The 21,901-nt window shown below is 38.5% G+C and overlaps 1 protein-coding gene across 1 annotated transcript in view; it reads right to left on the reverse strand.

Moving 5' to 3' along the window:
- The window catches only part of GUCY1B1 (guanylate cyclase 1 soluble subunit beta 1), a 36,957-nt gene continuing 15,056 nt past the window's right edge, over positions 1–21,901 (reverse strand). Inside the window, exons 5-14 of the mRNA XM_052690365.1 lie at positions 19,050–19,247; positions 11,032–11,262; positions 10,096–10,212; positions 9,209–9,342; positions 8,130–8,327; positions 7,393–7,630; positions 6,009–6,149; positions 4,805–4,959; positions 4,374–4,500; positions 1–1,271 (exon numbers count right to left, since the gene is read on the reverse strand). Coding sequence (XP_052546325.1) covers positions 1,248–1,271; positions 4,374–4,500; positions 4,805–4,959; positions 6,009–6,149; positions 7,393–7,630; positions 8,130–8,327; positions 9,209–9,342; positions 10,096–10,212; positions 11,032–11,262; positions 19,050–19,247 — 1,563 coding nt within the window. The 3' untranslated portion in view covers positions 1–1,247. The remainder of the gene's footprint in view (positions 1,272–4,373; positions 4,501–4,804; positions 4,960–6,008; positions 6,150–7,392; positions 7,631–8,129; positions 8,328–9,208; positions 9,343–10,095; positions 10,213–11,031; positions 11,263–19,049; positions 19,248–21,901) is intronic.

Genomic DNA, 21,901 nt, shown 5'->3' on the forward strand with positions numbered 1-21,901 from the left:
TCAGTGGAAAAAATAATTTATTGCAATTTCTCACATTACCATGAAACATTTATACATATATATTCTGTGCTGATAAGGTATACTAGGTACAGACAACTTTTATACACAAAGTAATTGCACTATTCTAATTTATAATGCAAATATTCAGAAAATGCCAGACACAAGAATGGATATTATTCACACAAAAATGCACTGTATGTTAAAACTGTGAAGCATCTGCAATCCCATCTAATTTTACTATGTCTGCTTACAAGTTATATATCTCTTAATTATGCCATGAAGCCAAGAATACAATCAGGTTCTCCCAAGGTATAAAATAAAATCATTTTCTGATTCCAGAGACCAAAACAAAAGGCAACTACGACAACCATGTCCTGGCAGTACGCCTGTCAATTTTGAAGGCTCTATCAGAGCAGAATTAGAGCACAAGTGATGGCCTACAACAGTCCAGCAATCTATTATTAACATTACAACTTCATTTAGTTAATATAAATCAATGAAAAATATATTGAAAATGAAAAGCATTTCAGTAAACATACATTGGCACGAGCTTCAGTTGGACAAACAACTGCCCCCTTTCAATACAGAAGATGTTTTACATAGTGTCTACAAAGCCAAAATGCTGGATGATGTCAAAAGGTACCATCTTTCTACACAGGGATCAGCAGTGCATCAAGTGTTATTTGCAATATGAACAGGAAGCATGGTCGTAGCAGAAGTAAATCTGATAAACAAGTTTTAAGCAGTAGTTTCCACAATGATGCTCTATGTACTACTTTTTACAAATAGTTCCTTAGGTTCTTTGTTCTGCCAAAAAATTGAAATGCCTCCTGTCTTTCCAGAAAAGTCATTGATTTATGCACCCACTGTACCGCAGAGATGAAGATGAGAAGCATCAGACTGAGTTGTTAGTTGTGGCATGCATATTATACAGTTTGATTCAGTGGTAACTGGTGATAGGAAGGGCCACAGGATTGACATGCAAAAATGCATATTAAAAAAAAAAAAAGAGCCTGAAATACATGCTCATAGCAGAGAGAGAGTACCAAACACTAAGGAAAAAGTAGCAAGCATGCCTGGAAGCAAATGGTGAGTATGATTTCAGGACAAGAGCAACAGACAATGGTACTGACATAACAATGGGAGACACGAAGTAAAGTAACATTCATAATTCATCCTTACTGCCTGGCTCCCTATTTGGAGACAGTATTGCACCCTGTTCAGGATCCTTTTCCTCTTCCCTCAGCTCAGAAAGTATCTTGCTTTGTTTCCTTGAATGCATGCAAGTAGAATTTGAAAAATAAGGGATTTTCTTTGAAGCAGCAACATAGTGGATCAATGCAGTGACAAAATATGTTTGACAACTTGCAACCAGTATTAGTAAATAACAGAACAGAGCATAGGTAACACGCACATTTCTTTTGCATGTGTTGTACGTAGGAATGTAACAACTCCTACATTCCCTGATGGAACTACTGGGGATATTTTGACTTGCTCCCATTAGTAATCTGGGGACATGGGAGAAGAGAAACATATTTGGCAGTGGGGACAGATGGAAACCACAGTCAGGCATCTGGGGTTCTCTGCATGCTTTAGGATTTACAGCAAATCTGTTCCTCCTGAGAGAAGTTGCAGGTGAACCTCTGTTCATGCAAGCAAGCAGACAAGTCAAGGTTGCTTTGGTTCTACGTATATTTCTGATGCAGCTCTGAATATTGCTGGAATGGTATTATGGAATAGAATTCTTTAGAGGGAAGAACAGAGATGCCAACTTAGGAATAAAGTCTGAAGTATGCTGAGTTGCTCCAATCTGATGACATTCTACGTGCCCAGTGAAGACAGCGTATTTTAAGCACTGGTTTTATATCACTGTGCCAGCTGTAAGCATTTTGTTCACTTCTCCTATCATATATTGATCACTGGGCTTCAGGATCTGTTAATGCTAACAGATATGCAAATGATGAGATTGCCATTCTGTTAAGTGTAACAGAAAGAGGGAGTGTACCACTAATACAAATCAGTTCTAGATTTAAACACACTGGAGATAGAAAACTTCACAACTGAAGGACAGTCAGAGAAAATATCTTCAAACAGATTTAAGAAATATTTTCAGGGAGTGACCACTCAAGACATTTATTTACCACATGGATTCTTAACAGACATTAACGTGCCATATTAATTGTTACTAATGGCTCCCACTGAAATTAATCACTCTGCAAATGATACTAATCGTAAGAATGCACGTGTGTTTGAAAGGTCAGATAGAATAAGTATCTGAAAAGAAAACCAAAACTGTACCTTAGCAAAGTAATTACAATAAGGTAATCAAAGATAAAAAGGTGTTTATTTGATTTCTGCTTTTGGATTACCACTGTTATATGCAGCCTATGAAGTGTCAGAAATAACAACAGTTCAGCACATCTTAAAGGAGGAAGCCTTAGTGCATCTTTCTGTTTGTGAACAGATGAAATGGTGCAGGGAGTGGAAAAGAATGAAAAGACCATTACAAGATTATCTTCTTACACCTATCACAATCACCTCTGAAACAACTGATTATCATTGTCATACACTTCATGAAGTTATCCTTCTAGTCTCCTATTCTCCAAAACTTAGTACAACAAAAAAAGAGATACCTGTGATGGGAGAAGTCCTTATGTGTTTGAGAAATATATGCATGTCTGAATTTAAGAATATACAAGAAAAGCCTAACACAAACTAAGAGAGACTTTTCAAGTGTGCCTAAACTGTGATTTATAACTGCGTATTATGTGCTCCCAAAAACCAGACCGACAATATTTTATTTTTCTAGCATGTTTACCATTGTCCCTATGTTTCTCTCTACAAAGCTGAATTATTAGACAATAGTAACAGCAGGTACCTGTCAGGGCCGTTGTCATGATTGACAAAACTGGCTGTTTCACAAGCTCTCTAAAAAGAAGTTGCAATATTTAAAATCATAAACTTTTAGAACCCTGAACACATGTGAAGCTGAACTAAGGAAAATATGCACCTGACTCAATACTCTTCTGAAGCTTTACATTTAACATTACAATATTCCCTGATACAAATGATAGGACGTAACTTATAATGCAGAAAGAATAAGTCTAAGGTGCTCAGTTATGCATATTTCACATAAAAGTATGGATTTGAAAGAACAGTAGCCATGTGAAGTTACACTTAACTTTGATATAAAACAAAATCATACAAGTATGATCAAAAGTGGCACCCAGAATGTTAGCACAACTAATATATACTAAAATACAGACTTCAGCGGGGTTAAAATACAGGCTGTTCCCTGAAGTTTAATAGTGAGAGTTACTACTGAGGGTTACCATTAAACAGCCAATATTCATACACTTGGCTACCGGTTGCATTAAATCTTTTCTAAAGGGCCATAATGGTTTAACAGTCTAAATTTCATTTTCAGAGGCACACAAGAATTCAGAAGTGCAATCAAGTCCCTGTGACCTGTACGTTCAGTGAAGGAACTGATGACTTACATTATTCCAATCAGTATTTCTTAGATTAAATACATTAGCTTAAAACTTTTTGTACTTTTACTTTTAGGCAGAATTCAGGCTGTGCATATCACTTCCACACTTTTTTTCTCCCTGTTGGCAATAGGTGGAATGTACACCTGCTAGGCTGGCACAAAGCAATGTGATTAAAAGTAAAACTTTGTAGTTTATTTCTGAGTCTGAATCTCATTGGTTTCTAATAGGATTTTGGTTACTACATGTGCAAACTTCTGAAATTATCAAATAAGCTCAAAGACAACTTAGTGCTTGAAGAGCTTCACCCTATTCACAACAAGATTTAGTTTATATGTCAATCAGAAGATATATTTTTATTCTGTAAATTTCTGAATTAAGACCTTCATCACACAACAATTTGTGAGCAAGAAGATCCATCTGAGGTTAACAGAACAAACCACACATCAGGTTCAAACCTGCCTGTGTGTATTTGTTGGACTGCTGCCTAAATATCTGAAGGCACATTTATTCACTCATAGAAATGGTAAATTTCAAAGTGCTGATAACCAGGCATCGGTTAAACATTATATTATGGGCATTATATTGCAAAGTCTAGCACAGTGGAGAAATCTGTACATAAAGAGATATTTATATTTAAACACTGGCATTCCCTCAAGGACCTCTTGAAATATGAAAGTATTCCTTCAGGGTCTACACAAACTCCACAGACAAATTGTCAAGGACTTCAATGTGCTGTCAAGATAGTAAATGTTAATAAAAGTGTTGTACAAAACTGTTCTTTCTTCCAGGGAACATTTAGTTTGCAAATGGATCTCAGTGGCTTAAATGTATCATATTTATAACTTGTTTAAAAGAAAAATACACTTTGGTTAGTCATACCTCTGTCTCTGTACTCTTTCGGGACAAAAACCAAACCTGCATTGGTTCTTTTTTACCCTTCATAGAAACTGGACCCCTGTATTCCAGGTGGAACTGAGGATCTGAATTTTCTGGTGTCATAAGACACCTGAGAATGGAAAGAGAAAAGATGTAATTGTATGCATGCAAACAATACACAATTTAAAATATTAAGCACAAATGTGAGCAAATCAATAGAAGCATTGAGTCTATCTCTAGATTGTCATTATATTTGCATACCAACAGTCATGCATCATAATACAGTCTGCCATACAGTTTCATCAGAGCTCATGCACTTCAAAAGTGTGTTAACAACGCCCCATCACCATCAAATCCAAAGGCACATCGATGTTACACGGAAAAAGTGATTTCTTTTCAAGTGTCAACACCAGTAAGAATAGTGAATCGCTTACCTGTACGTATACTCAGAGACATTGATCTTTCCCTTTTCTCCAGTAGTTTCTGTCCTGCTTGTTAAATTGACAGTATTTCCAAACAGGCAGTAACGTGGCATCCTTTGGCCTATGACACCCGTGACTACCTCACCAGTATGGATTCCTATCGTTATCTTTAGAGAGGAAAAAAAAAGGCTTCAGTATTCAAAATAGATGTAGCTTATCTCATGCTTCCAACTAAACACAGGTATTATGCAGTTTCTGTCTACGAGTTTTATTTCCAGTGCATTACTCTGGCTTCTTCAAAGCTCTGCATTTTGTATCACCATTTTTTTTTTTTTTTTTAATTATTGTATTGCCATGACTCTGCCTCCCAAATGAAAGAACAAACCTCATCTTTTTCCAACATGCACCACGCCATGCTGCTGTTATAATGCTGTAAAGTAAAAGAAAAGTGGAGAGAGAGGAATACCCTGTAGGTCTGAGTTTGATGAATGCTCAGAAGCTGCAGAAATCGATGGGTTAGACCAAGAAAAGACTACTGCTCAGAAGTAAGGCCCTATATGAAACCTCCTCAATTCCTTGCTCACTGACAAGGTGAAATAGACAGACCTCAGTTAGGTCTTAGAGCAATAGATTGCAGCTAAATAACAATATGTATCACAACCAATTATTTTGTCCTCAGAGCTTTTTGATGAAGACAAGTCAATGGAGTCTCACCAATTCTGTATTAATGCAACAGCATATTTAAAAAGCCCATAACAACAGAACTTCCACTAACATACATTGTTGGAATCACTGCCAAAACTACCTATGGAAATGGACTTTTCTATTAAATGCAGTATTTTCCCATGCTGATGAGATCACAAGCATGACTGAAAATGCCAATGAGGGAATACTACTGTTGTATTCATTGAGATGAAAAAGACTCAGCTAATTGTACTTGATGCAAAAGGCAAATCTGTTGAATAGACTGGAAAGATCAGAAAACAAACATACATGACGAGGATCTAATTATTTAAATAGTTAAGCACAGCAACTGCATTTGAGGATCTGGGGAACTGCCAATACCACATCTACATGCAACTCTTCATATTATTTATAGAGATCTATCTCAAAATAATTAATCTACATGGAAAGGGATTTTAGTATTATCATATTTCAAAGCATTGTAATCATATAAAAGAATGGGCTCTTCATTCAAGCCCACACATTTACTAACCTGTACAGGCTCCCCATCAACTTGAACCTGGCCTGCTATTTCCATCATGTCCAATGCTAGGTGGCAGATAGATCGTGCATGATGAATGCAAGGCTCTGGTAGACCACTCACAGTCATATACTTGTCCCCAACTGTTTCCACCTGGCAAGGTACATATTGTTCCATTTATTACCATGGACTTCAGAGTACAATAAAAAGATGTAGCACTCCCTTCAAAGACTGTCCTTTCAAGTGTTTTCCCTATACTTACATTCAAGAAATCTTAATTCCAAAAATATCTTGTATTGATAAGAATTAATTATATTTCAACAACAAAACAAAGACAGTGATTAGGTGAACTTCAGTCTCTTTTTTGGAGTATTCCAAAATTTGTATAACCATGTTTATTCTCATTCACCCTTGATTTGTCTGGTGCAGGACATAAATTTAATTTAGAGTAAAAACTAGCAATGGATTTTACACATGCAATGACACAAGCATATACATGTGCATGCTGAAAAAGTAATGCCTCATATTTATTTCCACGGAAACTATAACAAAGAGCACAATAACACTATTTGATATGAGCAAATTCTCAGCTACAAAACACTATTTTTCAACACAGGCACCACCATGAGCTATGCATTTTCTCCAGCAGTGAACAAGAGCCTGCATGTCACAATCATAAAACTTCTCCAGCAGAGGTGACCCTTCGTTGTTGTCACCACTGCTGAAAAGCACCACCCACCAACCCACTGTGCTCACATCCACTGTTTGGTCTCCATCAACGTTCAGCAAGTGTTAATGAATGTCAATGGGTGCCATTTTTTCCACATGGAGGAATTCAATGCCACATCTTTGCTTCAAACACACTTCCACGTCAGACATCATTTTGCAGACTGCCCCTCTGCTGCCCTCTGTCACATGGCAGTAACAAGTAATTGGCAGAAAGGTTCAACATCTACTGCCACACCATCAACATCCATCTCTGATGCCATGGGCCAACTATTTATTATAAATAGAAGGCATTCCTTTTGAAGCAGCCCTTGTATATACGGGCTACATATCTATCCAATTATCTATCTCCTACCATATCTGCAACTAAACCTCAGTACTATTGAAGGAATAAAACTAAATAACAAATTATAGCTTACAGCTAGGAGGCCCAGGTATATGACTTAAAGCAAACTGCTTACATAAATTTTTACATCTTCTAAACGTGGAAGCAAATTAGAGTATCCAACTAACAGGTGACTACGCACAAACACTGCAAAAAACTATTGACTCACAGGGCAGAGAGAAAAACAACATACTCCTCTTTACATTCCAAAGGATGGAAAAGAGCAACATGAGAGTAGATTATTGAAAAATCACAGGGTAAACTACTTGAAAATCTACTGCTTACCTTGTAAACAAATGGATTCCTTCGTGAATCAGTTAGAATATCAAATCTCGTGTAAAGATCATTTAAAAGATTAACAATCTTCATAGCTCCCTCTCCAGAGGCATGCTTACTACAGAAGGCATTGAATCCAACAATGCCACTGAAGAGAATGGTGACATTGTCGTATCGCTTAGCTGGAACAGGACGCTTGTGTCTCAGCTCATTTGCCACCGACGGTGGTAGAACGGAGTACAGTAATCTAAATTAGTCAGCAAGAAAGGCACAGGCAAAACAGAAAGAATTTTGAGCAAGGTCTCTACATAACATAGACACATTATTAATTCTTCTGACAAGATTTGTTAATAGTGTCTTGGATCATTTTTGCTTTCTGCTTGAGCGTTTCTGCCACATCAACTGGATGGCAGGTAAGAAAGTTTGCAAAACTATTTTAGGTTAATTAGCAAAGTAAAAAGAATTGCCAGTTCACTTCTCCTCTAGTGTACTTATAAAGGAAGGAGCCATCAAAACAGCCATTTTCATGTAGGCGACAGCCCACACTGCAGATGACACATGACTATCTAAATTAAGAACAAAACCCTTCAAGGAACTGAAGTGAAATGTTCTTTCTTGACTTCAAAATTATTGGCCTTGAATATTTTTTACGTTCTCCCAAGATTCTTTTATTTTATGAAGAAGGTACCTATAAATAATATATTGCTGTGACTGTTTCAGCTCAAAAATCAGGATTTGTATCTTACGTGTCTGTCTTTTTCTTTTCATCTTCGAGTGCACGTAGCGTGTGCTGCAGTCTGTCAGTGAGGATCTCAAGCTCTTGAGTCAGTTTATATTCCTCTCTGAACTGCTCTCCCAAAAGAACCAGATCACGGGTAGCATCATGCAATGGAATATCACTCAGATATAACCCTCTTCTGGTTAAATCATCCAAGTTCATAACACTACAATGCGAAGAGATAGACAGATGTGAGTAGATAGACAGGGGTATAATTAAGCTTGCCAAGGAGCACTTAAACCTGAGATGAACAGCAGAGAATATGAAATAGGAGAAAAAAAGTGTGCTTCTAAAAATCTGATGAGCTATATAAAATATTCCTTCCACAAAATCCTTGGAGTTCATTTGTGTTAAAACACAGCTCTTGATTTTACCTTTAAATATAGAATTCTCATGAGTTCCATGAACATACGAAACACACGCTCTTCAGTGCACAAATAAAAGTGAGATTATGTTAAGGTAGCATCTTTCTGTCTTCAGCCACTCTGTACATCACTTTTATACACAAGGTGAACGTTTCATACACATGGTGAATGTTGGGGGTTGGACTCGATGATCTCTGGAGCTCCCTTCCAACCCCTACAATTCTGTGAAGTCTGGTGTATTAGCTCAATGAGGATTTAGCTAAAGCCCTCCATTCAATCCCTAATTCCAAACACTCTCTTCATAATCACTGCTGCTCTATTACACTAAAATTACTGAAAAAAAAAACCAACATGAATCCACATAGGAAACCGAATCAGTGACATCTCTCAGCATTCTCAGAATAAGAAACAAACATCAAAACTTGCCAAACGTCGCTGAATAGAGGAATTCTCACTCATCCAAACTAAGCCAGAGCATCCCAGTGCTTATACTGAATTATTTCATAAGCATCCAAGTTCCAATGTTCAAATGCTCCTCCCTCTTTTCATATAAACACAACAAAATCTATTAAATCCATACCCAAGCCAACTAATCTCGGTAACATTACTCTCATAGATATTCATAAAATCAGTAACTGTAAAATGAAAAGCAGTATTACACAACTCTTATTGTTTAAAGTACCTTGGTGAACAAAGAAAGAGAATGCTGTCTGCTTCAGGCAAGTAGATCATTTGCCCTTTCAGGCGTAAGCAACTGATTTCTGTGCCAGTCAACTCATCTTCACACTCCAGCTTCTCTACATCCAACAGCCCCTCCTGGTGAAAAAAAAAAAAAAGAATCACAATTACTTTATCATTGCACTGGTTTATGTGTTACTTCACAACATCTGTTTAAGTGCCTTCACTATGAAGGTCATCATGATGTCTAAAATAGCTACACCTTATCTTAAAATCCAATTATCCCTTGAAAACAAAACACTGTCCTCACTTCAACACTGATATTCTGCCTCAGAGATTCAAATCATGGCATCTTTCCTTAATTTCAAGTTCTTCTTCTCTTCACAATAGTTTGACTAAAAGATTGTCTACTCTATGAACTTCATAGAATGCCTAAGAAGTATTGCTGGCTTCTCTCAGGAAGTTTTTTAGCATAGCAGGTGCAATTCTACATTCTGCATTCATTGTTTCATCCTGCCTGCCTCCCCACTCCTGTTCCATGTGAATGTAGGGGCCCAAATGGTAACACATTTCGTATTTGCCTCCTTTGTCATAATTAAGTAAAACTAAGTGCAACAGCCCTTCCTTTCCTTCAGTAAATTGTTATGTATGAGTTTGGCCTCTTGCCAGGAAAGCCTCAGATGAGAAGTATATGTATTTCACCACTCCTGTTTAGCAGTTAAGTCAATTTAACACACTGAATTCAGATCTGTGATTTTTTTTCTTGGCTCAAGACTCATAAGGATCCAGGCTTACTACTATGTTCTCTGCAGACTTCTGCTTTTTCCATACTGCTTTTTTCTCTCATGCCTGCTTACTTATAGAAATGCCAAGTGAATATTTTTGAGTTACCTTGGTCCTCAGTACAAAGACTGTATTGATATGTGAGAGGATCCCATGGAAACTAATATCAATATGAGGCCGGACCAAGGAGAACACTGACAAAAGACTGCAGTTTCCTGGTTGCAGCTGAAATTTAAAGAAAAAAAACACAAAAAGAAACAATTGAATTATGTTACAATAAAAGAATACATTGAATAATTATATTCAACTTGCTTAAATTACAGTACTGAATGGAAGAGAATATATACTTGATGCATTTCTCCGTTAGAACACAAGGTTTTCAAATTAAGGATTTTACAACAAAAGTATTATTGGCTTCAAAATGCAATTCTAGCCTGCAACATGACTTTGTAAAATTGTGTTGGATTGTTTCATGTTAATTATCTGTCAAACTGTTCCCTAACTATAAAAAAAAAAGTAAGAAAGCTTTGCAGTCAAAAAAAGCTCTCCTCATTAGTACCATCCCTCAAACATGCTTTTCAACGACAAGCCATTTCCTCCAAGGTGTTGTCTGGTTGTAACGATCCTCAGAGCCATCCTCAGTAGGCTAATCAGTTACAGCTGTTCAGTGAGTGGCCTTGAGAAGAATTTACAAAGCTCTTCTTTCAAATTTTTCTGCAAAATCCAGAAGGAAATCACACACACACAAAGGCAGGAGAAGTGTTCTCCGTTCAAGTGTATTCCTTGGTCTGTTACTGCCCATTACAGACATGATTTTTAAGGAACAGAGCTGCTGGAGGTTAAGGGCTACTTTTCAAAGTCTTTTTTCAAACAACGGCAACACAACACAGTAGATATTATACATGGGGATGTTCTTTAGACAGAAAATCCTGTTTTATCAATCTTTGGGGGAAAAAAATGAACAAAAACAACCCAACAAAAAACCACCTGCACGATCTAGTATAAGAACTCTCCATAACTATTAACATGTAAGAATCATCTGACCTGTGGAAGGACTCTGTATATTGCATTGCCACACTGTGTGACCACCAGATCTCTGTCAAATATTATGTGGAAAGGAAAAGCCTTGCAGAAAGTATATGGACTGATGCGAGACTCTTGGGTACCATTTTCTTCAAATCTGTCAAGGTCCTCATAGTAGTCCTCTTCTTTAGATTCTTTCTCTTCAATTAAAAATTGAATGTGGTCACATTCCTCATTCCGCTGTTGAATAACCTAGGAAAAATAAAAATACAAAGAAGGAAAAGATGAATGAAATGCACATCCTGAAATCAGGGATGCAGGCTCGGGTTATGCTTGCTTTCATTGGTATGTGTCACACAATAGAATGCTCCCTCTCTTTGAATGGACCTGTTGCAAGTCTTGAATTTCACAAGGCACTGGAATCCTTATTTTAATGAAAGCTGTTTGCAAGGCCTGCAACATAACAGCAAACAGTGCTTGACCAGAGGGTGGGCATGTCATAACCAGCCAGAAGAGCAGCAGAGGGAGCAGAGCTCTGCATACACAGCCCTTGCCCAAGCAAGCAGTGCTGACTACAAGATCATGCTCAAAAAATAAAACTAGAAGCAATTACAGTCTTCTCCGAGTCACATTCCTTATTAAATTCCAGCAAAATTTACATCAGCAAAATCATAAATAAATGTCTTGAATACAGCACTTTGCTTCAGTAAATTTGCTTAGTCAAAAACTAAAAAGGATTATTTTGTTTCCAGGGAGTCGTATGCTGTAGTATAATTAAAGCTAATAATTAATAGAATAGCACAATTTACCTTGAGAGGCCAAACTCACCTCTTCTCAAGTCTAATTAGGTTTAGTGACTGGAACAGAACAATTCTATTTGTACAGTACTGTTAAACAGCAACTTTTTGGAACACATTGCACTTTATTGTACTTCTATCTAAAGTCTGATCCTAAACCTATGAAAGCAATTAAAAAAAGAAAAAAAGGTCTTCTTAAAATCCCTAATGCATCCTAAGTCTGCCTTTTACACATTATCTGGTCACAGAGAACAACAGTTAAAATACAAAAAAAAAAGTAGATTTGCACAAACACTGATGTTTAGACTTTTTAAACACTTCTCTTCTACAGCCATGTTAGCTGGTGTGCTGGGGAGTGGTGATACTTCATTTGTTCCTATTCACAAGCACGAAACAATATTTTATTGCTAAATGTTGCTTAATTTAAGAAGCTGGTGTTCCTTCATCCTCTATTTGAATATAAAGGAAAGACAGGCCCTCCTGGAGGGCAATTCAGAGTAGGAAACTAATTTAAGTGCTCTATGTAATGTGATGCACTAATTTTTCTATTGAGCATGTAACTTAGAGAAAGATCAGCCTATCGTTTACTAACCAATGCAAGTACCTGAAGCTAGATGTAAGAACAAGTTCAAATGTTAACGATGATAATGCTTACTTTATCTTAAAAACTCTGTTGGTAATCCACGTGGCAGTGTGTAGCAAAGATAAATGGGAAATTATCAGTTAACAAGGGGTAAGCCACAGAAAGAGGATACAGTGGTCATTTGAAGAAAATAAATCGCATGGGTTTATCTAGTAAAGCAGAACATAGTAGATGGCATCCTAGGTTTCTTCTGAATTCACAGCTTAAGGGTCTTCAACATCCTCCTCTTCATTTAAATCATTATCCCTGTAATTCAGAGAGTCTGTGGCCATACTGAGGATTGATAAAATGCAGGTAGCATCTTAGTTCTCATTTTCCCCTCACTCGTTAGCATACTTACCGGTTTTATTTCATTATTACTACTGTTATGGCCATGGGATAACTGAGATTATACACAGTAATTTTTCAAATTCTGCAGAACTAGTGCTAAAACTGATCTATTTTTACAGAAGATTTCTAGTCTTGAATCTTATTTCACAGTGTTGCTCTTGCCAGCAAAAAAATGCGTAATTTGGATAAAAAAAGCTTCACCATCCAGCAATGCAGTCATGTAAGTTTCAAAAAATCCAATATTTTTCAGGAAATATTTATATTGACAGTACATGACCTTTCAGAGAGATTAATATCATCACCTAATGACCATATTAGTCAGAGGCTGCAGATGGGGCTCACAAGAGCCGAGCAGAGGGGGACGATCACCTCCCTCTCCTGCTGGCCGCCCCTTTTTCATGCAGCCCACAACACAGCTGGCCTTCCGGGCTGCAGGCGCACACTGCTGCCTCATGGCCAGCTTCTCGTCCACCAGGACCCCAAGTCCTTCTGCGCAGGGCTGCTCTCAAGGAGATCTGCCCCCAGTCTGTATCAATACCTGGGGTTGCCCCGACCCAATGCAGCACCCTGCACTTGACCTCGTTGAACCTCATTAGGTTCACATGGCCACTTCTCCATCCTGCCCAGGTCCCTCTGGATGCTTCCCTTCCCTCCGATGCATCGACTGCACCGCTCAGCTTGGGGCCACCTGCAAACTTGCTGAGGCTGCACTCGATGCCATCATCTGTCATTGATGAAGATGCTGAAGAGCACCGGTCCCAAGACCGACCCCTGAGGGACACCGCTTGTGACCGGCCTCCACCTGACACAGAACCATTGATCACAGCCCTGTGGCTGCATCCAGCCAGCCAATTCCTAATTCATCCAACAGTCCATCCTTCAAATCCACACCTCTCCAGAGGTGAGAGAGAAGGATCTGCTGAGGGACCATGTCAAAGGCTTTGCAGAAGTCCAGACAGATGACATCCATTGCCTTCCCCTGTCCACTGATGCTGCCACTCCATCACAGAAGGCCACCAGATTGGTCAGGCACGATCTGCCCTCAGTGAAGCCATGCTGGCTGTCCCAGAGCTGACACACTACAGGCCAACCTCATGGAAACATGACAGATTCACAGTACAGCCACTGTGCCGGCTGAACACTATTAGTAATACTGATATGCTATGGATGGGGAAGGCTTATTGAGGTTTTGTTCTGGCCCTCCTTGCACAGGCCCTTATTAAGGGAAGCTACAATTTTATCCCTCTACAGGCTAAGTAAGCTACTGATTCAGCCTTAAATAACACCCAATTTCATGCCTTTGTTGCTCACTTCATTTATGCACTAGCTTATCTTTCTATCTTGTTATTTCATTAACCTCAAACAACTTAGACTTCTTCTCTGAGGCATTTGAGATACAGATAAAATTCAATCTTCAAAATTTAATGTATGAATGCACACATATACGTGCTGTGGTTTAACCCAGCAGCAGCTAAACATCACAGAGACTTTCACTCACCTCCCCCCTCTCCACCTCACTGCGATAGGTGGAAGAGGATCAGAAGAAAAAAAAAAATTAGAACTTGTGGATTGAGGTAAAAGCTATTTACTAAGGCAGAAAAGGAAAATAAAAATACTAGTAATTATAATAATATACACACATACATATACAAAAGAAGTGACAGACAAGCAATTGCTCACCACCCTCTGACCAAGTCTCCAAGCAGCAGCAGCTCCCCTAGCCAATTCCCCACCATTTTTTATGGGTTTTTTTTTTTTTTTTTGGTATGATGTCTTATGGTACAGAATTTACCTTTGAACAGTTTAGGTCAGCTGTCCTGGTTCTGTACCCTCTCAGCTCCTTGTGCCCTCTCAGACACCCCTGCTGGCAGGACAGTAAAAGAAGCCAAAAACCTGAAACGTCCTTTGCTCATACAGCAGTGAGTGCTCAGCAACAACTAAACACCAATGCATTATCAATATTGTTCTTCTCCTAAAGCCAAAACATAGCACCATGTCAGACATTTTGAAGAAAAAAATCAATTCTGTTCCAGCTGAAACCAGGATAATATACATGCATATATTTTGCCATCCTAGAAGATGAAAGCCATCCTAAATAAGATAATGAGATAATGCACAGAATAAGTCAGACAATCTGCTCAGACATACCACATCCTCTGGGAGTGTTCTTGACTTATAGTGACATCCACAGTAATTAAATGTTTCATTGAATAGCCAGGACTTTCATTTGTCAGGAAGTTTAAAATCAGCACTTCTGGCCATAACTTAACATGTTACATTTTTTTCCTTTCACTTCTAAGTAAGTCCAACTTATTTGATGAGATACTTACTTGGCAGAATGACCTGCCGTACAAAGCATGAAATAAACTTAACTAGGACGAAACTTTCCTATTGATAAGCTTAACTAGGATGGAACTCTCCTATTGTCTCGTTACGCCAGCCTAGTTTGCAAGCCACAGAATTCCAGCATCACTTCAAATATTACTAAGGAAGCATCTATCAAATGCCTGGCAAATGAAAGTTCAGTGATAGAACTGACAAAGCCAGGAACCAAGCCCATTTCTTTTCATCTCTAGTCTCAGCTGAAGTGACATCAGCTCACCACGTGTAAGAGCACAGTCACCATAGAAACAGCAGTTAAAAACGGAGGGGAAAATCTCTCTGCTGTTTTCAAAGAGAATATATAACATCTTACTGGTTATCCACCTGTGCTTTTCAGAAGACGTAATTTCAATTTCAATTTATTTATTTATTTATTTTGTGTAGCCAAGTGAAAAATTACACTAATATTTCAAAGGGGGACAACTCAAAAGGTTATTTTACAAATGACTCTGTGGTTTATTTGCTGAGCTTCACACAAGATACTTAATAAAGTAGTATCATTGTGTTACAGCATGTATACTGAACACATGCTATCTGTTAAAACTTCCACTGATACTCCTGCAAGAAATGACTCAGTTACAAGCAGTTCCACAATACAGACTTGTATTGCAGCATTAGGAAGAAACAGAATGTTACTGGACAGAATATTTTTCCTTTGGATTGTAAAGCTGAACACGAAGACAGGTTTTTTGCCATTTAACACTGAATACAGGATAAAATTCTTGATCCCTTCTGATCAAAACTGACCATGCAATGCTACTTGATGCATTTCACTACAGCTGCTCCAGGGAGGTCCTGAGGCAAATCAGTTTGTTGTGCAAGTGGCACCATTGTTAGCTTTGTACATCTGAGGTGATCTGAAGGGATGTCTGCATCTGTCACTTGGTTTTGAGGTGCAGACTGTCTCACTTTGCTGAATCTCTGAGTCTTGAGCTGGTGATGTTTCCAGGTGCCCTTGCATCAGAATTAGAGGCTGATTATGCTCTGTGATTTCCTTGTCTTCATACAAAGGTAACTTTTAATATATGGCTTAGTATTGCTTGTTCTCAATGACAAGTACCCAACCAGATTTTAGGGCAGCTTCTCAGCAGGTCACATTCTGGCTTTGTTGTTTTGGACTGTCACTAGTAATGACAGTTAGAAATTACCATCTTGACAAGAATTTTCTCTAGCTCCCTTTCATTTGCTACTGTAAACCATTTCTCCTGACAATCTAAAATATAGATTCTGATAACCTGCTCTTACATAATAACAGAACTGCAGAAGTCAGTTTTCCCAACATGTTCTTTTGGCTTTGTAGGATTTTCCAACACTTCCTCATTGTCCTGTATCATTTGTAGTCCTGAGAGAATCTCTGTCCTGACTTCACCTTCACCTTTATAGACAAACAACCTCTGACAAGCGAAGCAAGAGAAGGTACAGCCAGAAGGCTGCTAACAGAGATCTTATGCCAATGTCAGTAACCAGCAATGCAAAGAAGTATTTTTAGTCCTCACACTGAGACAGGCAGAACACAAATATTTTTAGTGCATTCTCAAAGTCAGGAACGATTCTTAGGACAGTACTTACTGCAAAAAATTGTATTAACTCTATTTAGCAAAAGTGGATTATGGTATCAGGGAAGATAAACAAATTGGATTTGAATTAATCAGTTGACTACTGTCAAGGTAGGCTTCCCAGGTTTAATGTGCTGCAGCTGTGAATCCAAGTTAAAAAACAAAAACAAAAACAAAAAAAAAAAAAACACCACTCCTTTTGGTACTAACAGAGTTTAATAGAGACAAAATCAGATCTTTTTTCTTCCTTGCCTTCAGCATACACATACCTTAGATGTTAAAAGGCATCTTTCCTGAAGGATGTCATTCTGGAAAAAGAGCTACAGTATACCACAAGAACATGCATTTCTATGTATGCATGTCTACAGAGAATAGTTCTGGGTAAAAATGCAGAAAGAGGGTAAAAATTAAACATTCTTTTTTTTCCTATTTGGCCATTTCTCCAATCAAAGAAATAACCTAGGAAACAAAAGGCACAATATATTTTTCCTCCATATTTACTTTGCTTCATGTGATCATGTGATTATTTAGTTTATCTTTGCACCCCATTCAGCAGACACTGGAAATGCCTACAAATTAATTCCAGGGTTGTGGAATATCTGAAAAACAAGCAAACAGAATAGGATTGGGCTGCCACGCACTCCAGGGGTCAATACAGGATCCAGTCCTATTCAACTTATTCATTAATATTCTGGATGATGGGCCTAGACTGCTGGTGATATAAAGTGGGGAAGAGTATCTGATACGCCAGACGGTCACCCTGCCATACAGAGGGACTGGACTGACTGACAGAAACTTAGTGATGTGCAAGAAATGAAAGTATGGACTCTGCACCTGGGAAGAAGTAACCTTATGCACCTGCATACATTGAGGATTGCCCAGCTGAAATTTGCAGAAAAGGTCCTTGTGAACAGCAAGCTGAGCACTGGTATTTTCCAACACGATCTTCCCAAGAAAGTAACACTCAGATTGAAAATACAATTTGTCAGAAGTTTGTCCTGGTAGCTGTTTTGAACAACCTGGATTTATCCCCTGCCCCACTGATCAGTTTTGCCTCTGCACAACCCTGTGATGATGCTGGCAGAACTCCCTGTGACACATAAGAAAACCGAATAGCAAAAGGGAACAGATACAAGTAAAAATAACCCAGAAAAACAAATGTTATTTTGAACTTAGTTCACTTCCTCCATCTAGTTTATTTTATAGCTCCGTAACAGCTGAAGGGATCAGTAGAAGAATCTGAATAAACAGGGACCAACAAAGAGGATTGTTTTAATTCTGTCGCATCCTTCCCTGACTACTAACACCTGCTGTAAATATGGATTTCTACCAAGCAGAATTTAAACAAAGGACATAACTATATCATCATCACCATATAGCAAAAGCTATTCACTATAAACCCGAGCTTATAACAAGAAACTTGAAAGGCAAATATTCCAAGATTGCAGTAGTAATTACCACTGTCATGGGAGCCTTTATAAATCTCTTGCATAAGCAAGCAAATGATCACACAAAAATACTTTACAGCAATGACAGAATGAACATGACACTGAAGCATTCTTCTGATTTTAGGCTTCAGCCAGATTCATGCTAAAATAAAACATTATTACTTCAGCTGAAGTATACAGTGTAACTCAGCTTGAAAAGTAGAATAGTTAGCAATAGCTGAAACAAAAAAAAGCTTGCTATGCACATTTAGATTCTTTTCTACTTCATGTAATGCATTTGTGTTGTGACACTTCTAATGGCAAGAAGTGTTTATACAGTTGGTTTCAGCCCATACCTGAAGCTAACCATGTGTTAGGTCACACACTGCTTTTATTCAGTTACTTATGCAAGGCCTGATGAATTAAATGTGTTTGCTACTCTGTACCACCTCAAAACAGGAGTCTCCCATTTCACAAGTGACAGCATACGCACATCAGGTAAACTGCATGACAGGGGAACACTTTTCCACTTCTGGGGCTGCAGCTGCCTATTCAGTCACAATCCCACCCTGCAGATGTATCTGAACCACAAACACGTATTTGTCTGGGAAGGACCTCCAACGCAGGCCAGAAGGAGGACTCTGCCCTCCAGCATGGCATAATCAGTGTGCATTGTTTTAAACTGCTCCTGAATGGGCCTGCCCACAAATTAATGTTGGCCTTCTCACCACATGACTGACCTGTTCTTAAAGCAACTCAAACAACAGCAGCTCTTCTCAAGTCAGTTCTTAAAGCCACCATTTCATAGAGGGCAGCAACAATTGCAGTGATTGTTTGCCATCACTTCTCTTTTCTTGACTTTGTTCTAAAGACATTTAAATGCGAACAACTCTTCAGGCATTACCTTCATATCTATTTCTGTACCGTGGATCTGCTGAGCTACTGTTTTGATGATTCCAATGACAATATCCTGCAGACCTTCCCTCTCTGAATAGTAATGCAGAATGAGTCCTTTCCCCTTCTCCGCATCAGTGCATCTGAAGGAAGGGGCTCGCATACCTGGGTAAATAGTAGCAAGATGGTCATGCAGAGCATCCAGGTTCTAGAAGAAGAAATTTAAAACATGATTATAAGACATTCACTTGTTAGCTTGGAACAAAAAAATAATAAAAAAAAAAACATTTCTTGCCTAATCTGACTCCACCCCTTCTTGTTGGTCACACTCCCTTTGCACTTGTTTTACTACTTCTGAAGCAGCCCCCAGCAGGCTTTTCAGAGCTCAAGGTATTCTTTCCCCCTGCTGCGTAAACATTTGGACATGAACAGCAGCAAAGCTAGCACTATAAAGAATTACTCTAAGTAGTAAGAATCCATGCATTTCAAAACTACGGTTATTAAAGACTGTATGGGCTTCTCAAATCCAAAGCCCATTCATTTGCATCCTTTTCAAATTCAAGCCTCTGCAATTTCTTTGAATTTAGGCATCAAACATAAATAAGCATGTTTTCATAAAATCTTTCCCCTGTTGACTGTGAAACAACAGGCTACTTCTATCATCATAACAGTCAGACCAAGTTGACAGGGCCTGATCTCAAACACAGACTGAGAATAAGGAGAAAAAAACCCAACAGGACTCATAGAACATGGCTACTGTAAAAATGTTTCAGAAAATATTTGTTTAGAAAGGGAAAAAAGGTCTTCTATATTTTCAACTGATGTCTTGGACGTCTTATGTGTTTTACTTTAAATTTTAACAAGACAAATTGACATCTGGAGAGGAAAAAAAAAAGTGAAATTGAGAGGCATATCTAACGAGGATAATAAAGAGAACAAAGAGATCAGAACCACGCTAAGAATACAGAGACAGTTCTGACTTTGTTTAGGAAGCAATTACCATGGCTCCAGCTTGCTGTTTGCTGTATAGAGGTCCATACACAGAAAGCAAATAGTGTTGCAACTCAAACAACTATTTATCTGTTGTAAAACATATACACATCCTTTACATCCTAAGCCCAGATCATTACTGTATATTTCAAATACAGTTCTCCCAACCCCCCACACAACTGCTATCATCAGATCCTGAGTATTTTCATCTAGCACAATGGAAAGTGAGGGGAAAATATTTTCAATGTGCTGGCTGGTCCATTTTCCACCTTTCCTGAGCATCTGTCAATCATCAGATCCATGGAACTATACTGAACTTTGTTTCATGTGAGCTGTGAAGCACTTAAACAGCTGGTTCTTCTCCTGGAAGGTCTCCAGAGGAAATGAGGCTCTTAGAAATGAATTCTGTAGGATGTACCCAGACTGAAGCTTCCTCCTTCAGTTTTTTAGTTTGTTTCAAACTCATGTTTTTGTTGCTATATCAACACCTCCAAACTAAAACTTGGAGAGGCAACAGCAAGGGAGGCAATTTATTCCAGCTGTTAATGAGCATTCAGTTGCAAAAAGAAGAAAAATGTTTGAAGGCAAATTCTGTAAGATCATTACCAGGGTTCAAGACAAGTAAGTTGGAAGAGAGCTTGTGAGATGTGGATGAGAAAAGAGCAAGAACTCCAAGGAAGTGCCCCTGAATCTCCTTAATTGCATTAAGAACTGTGTTTTTGGTACACAAGCTAAAGGATCAGCTGAGAATTATTTTGGAAACAAGACCCTTAAGGAGATGGAAATAGGAAATATGAAAATATCATGGAAATAGAGGGTAAACTATCAAGTTCTACAGTCATCAACATAATTCCAGAAGAAGTTAAGCACAGAATTTTTTTGTATGGCTGTCTCATTATAAATATTTAAGTCTGGCGCAAGCATTGCTACAAATGATGGCAGCCACGCTGTGAATGATCACTTTGCCACCCTACTACCTCATTACTGACTGTCCAAGAAACATCAAAGCTGAATGCCCTGCATGTGGCAGGGGGTTGGAGATTCGTGATCCTGGAGGTCTCTTCCAACCATAGCTATTCTGTGATTCTGTGAATCCATGCAATTTGCTCTTTAGTCTTGAACCACCACTCATCTAGAGCTGGGGACCTGTCCAGAATGTACTGCAGCACTTTTTTAGTATCCACTGCATCTTTTCTCCCCCATGCATATGACTTTGGAGTGAGCAAAGTACTTATTATATGCGGTCAAGAAGAAGTAGAGATGCGCATCCAGATGCGGGCACCAACACTGCTCCAACATCCTGCCATTTAGACATTGTATCATTATCACTTCCAACAGCAACCCTATCTTCGCTCCCAGATTACTCAGATGAATGCCAGAGCTTGTGCTGGTACCAGAGACACTAATTCTAGAGCTTGTTAAAAGATGAAAGGATCTCCAAGCAGGAAGGAGCATGGATAGTAATAATAAATCAGGCAGATCCAAGATAGTCTTAAGGAGTCATGACTGGCACCTGAAATATAAAGACTCACTGTTCAGCTCCGTGCTGCACAGAGCATACGGAAAGTATTGCATGAGCGGAATTAATCCACTTAAATTTACTGCACTGAAATGAGAAGCAAATAAATAGGCACGTAGATGATCTCCTATATGAGACAGGACTAATCTCCACTCCAGCGTTTGATTTCCTTTCTGTAGAAAGCTACTGAATGTAACAAAAACACACTTTGAGTTGCTCAGGAGGCTTCATCTTTTCACGTTGCTCCTCCTCAGCACAGTGTCTTCTTTCAATATGATTTGCAATTTTTCCAGCCCTATGTTTTTCTAGAAAGTATAAATATTGGATTTGGTTGTGCTGTCTTCTTCCTCTTT

The sequence above is a fragment of the Tympanuchus pallidicinctus genome, unplaced genomic scaffold (assembly GCF_026119805.1).
Source record: "Tympanuchus pallidicinctus isolate F22 unplaced genomic scaffold, pur_lepc_1.0 scaffold26, whole genome shotgun sequence".
Taxonomy (NCBI): Eukaryota; Metazoa; Chordata; class Aves; order Galliformes; family Phasianidae; genus Tympanuchus; species Tympanuchus pallidicinctus.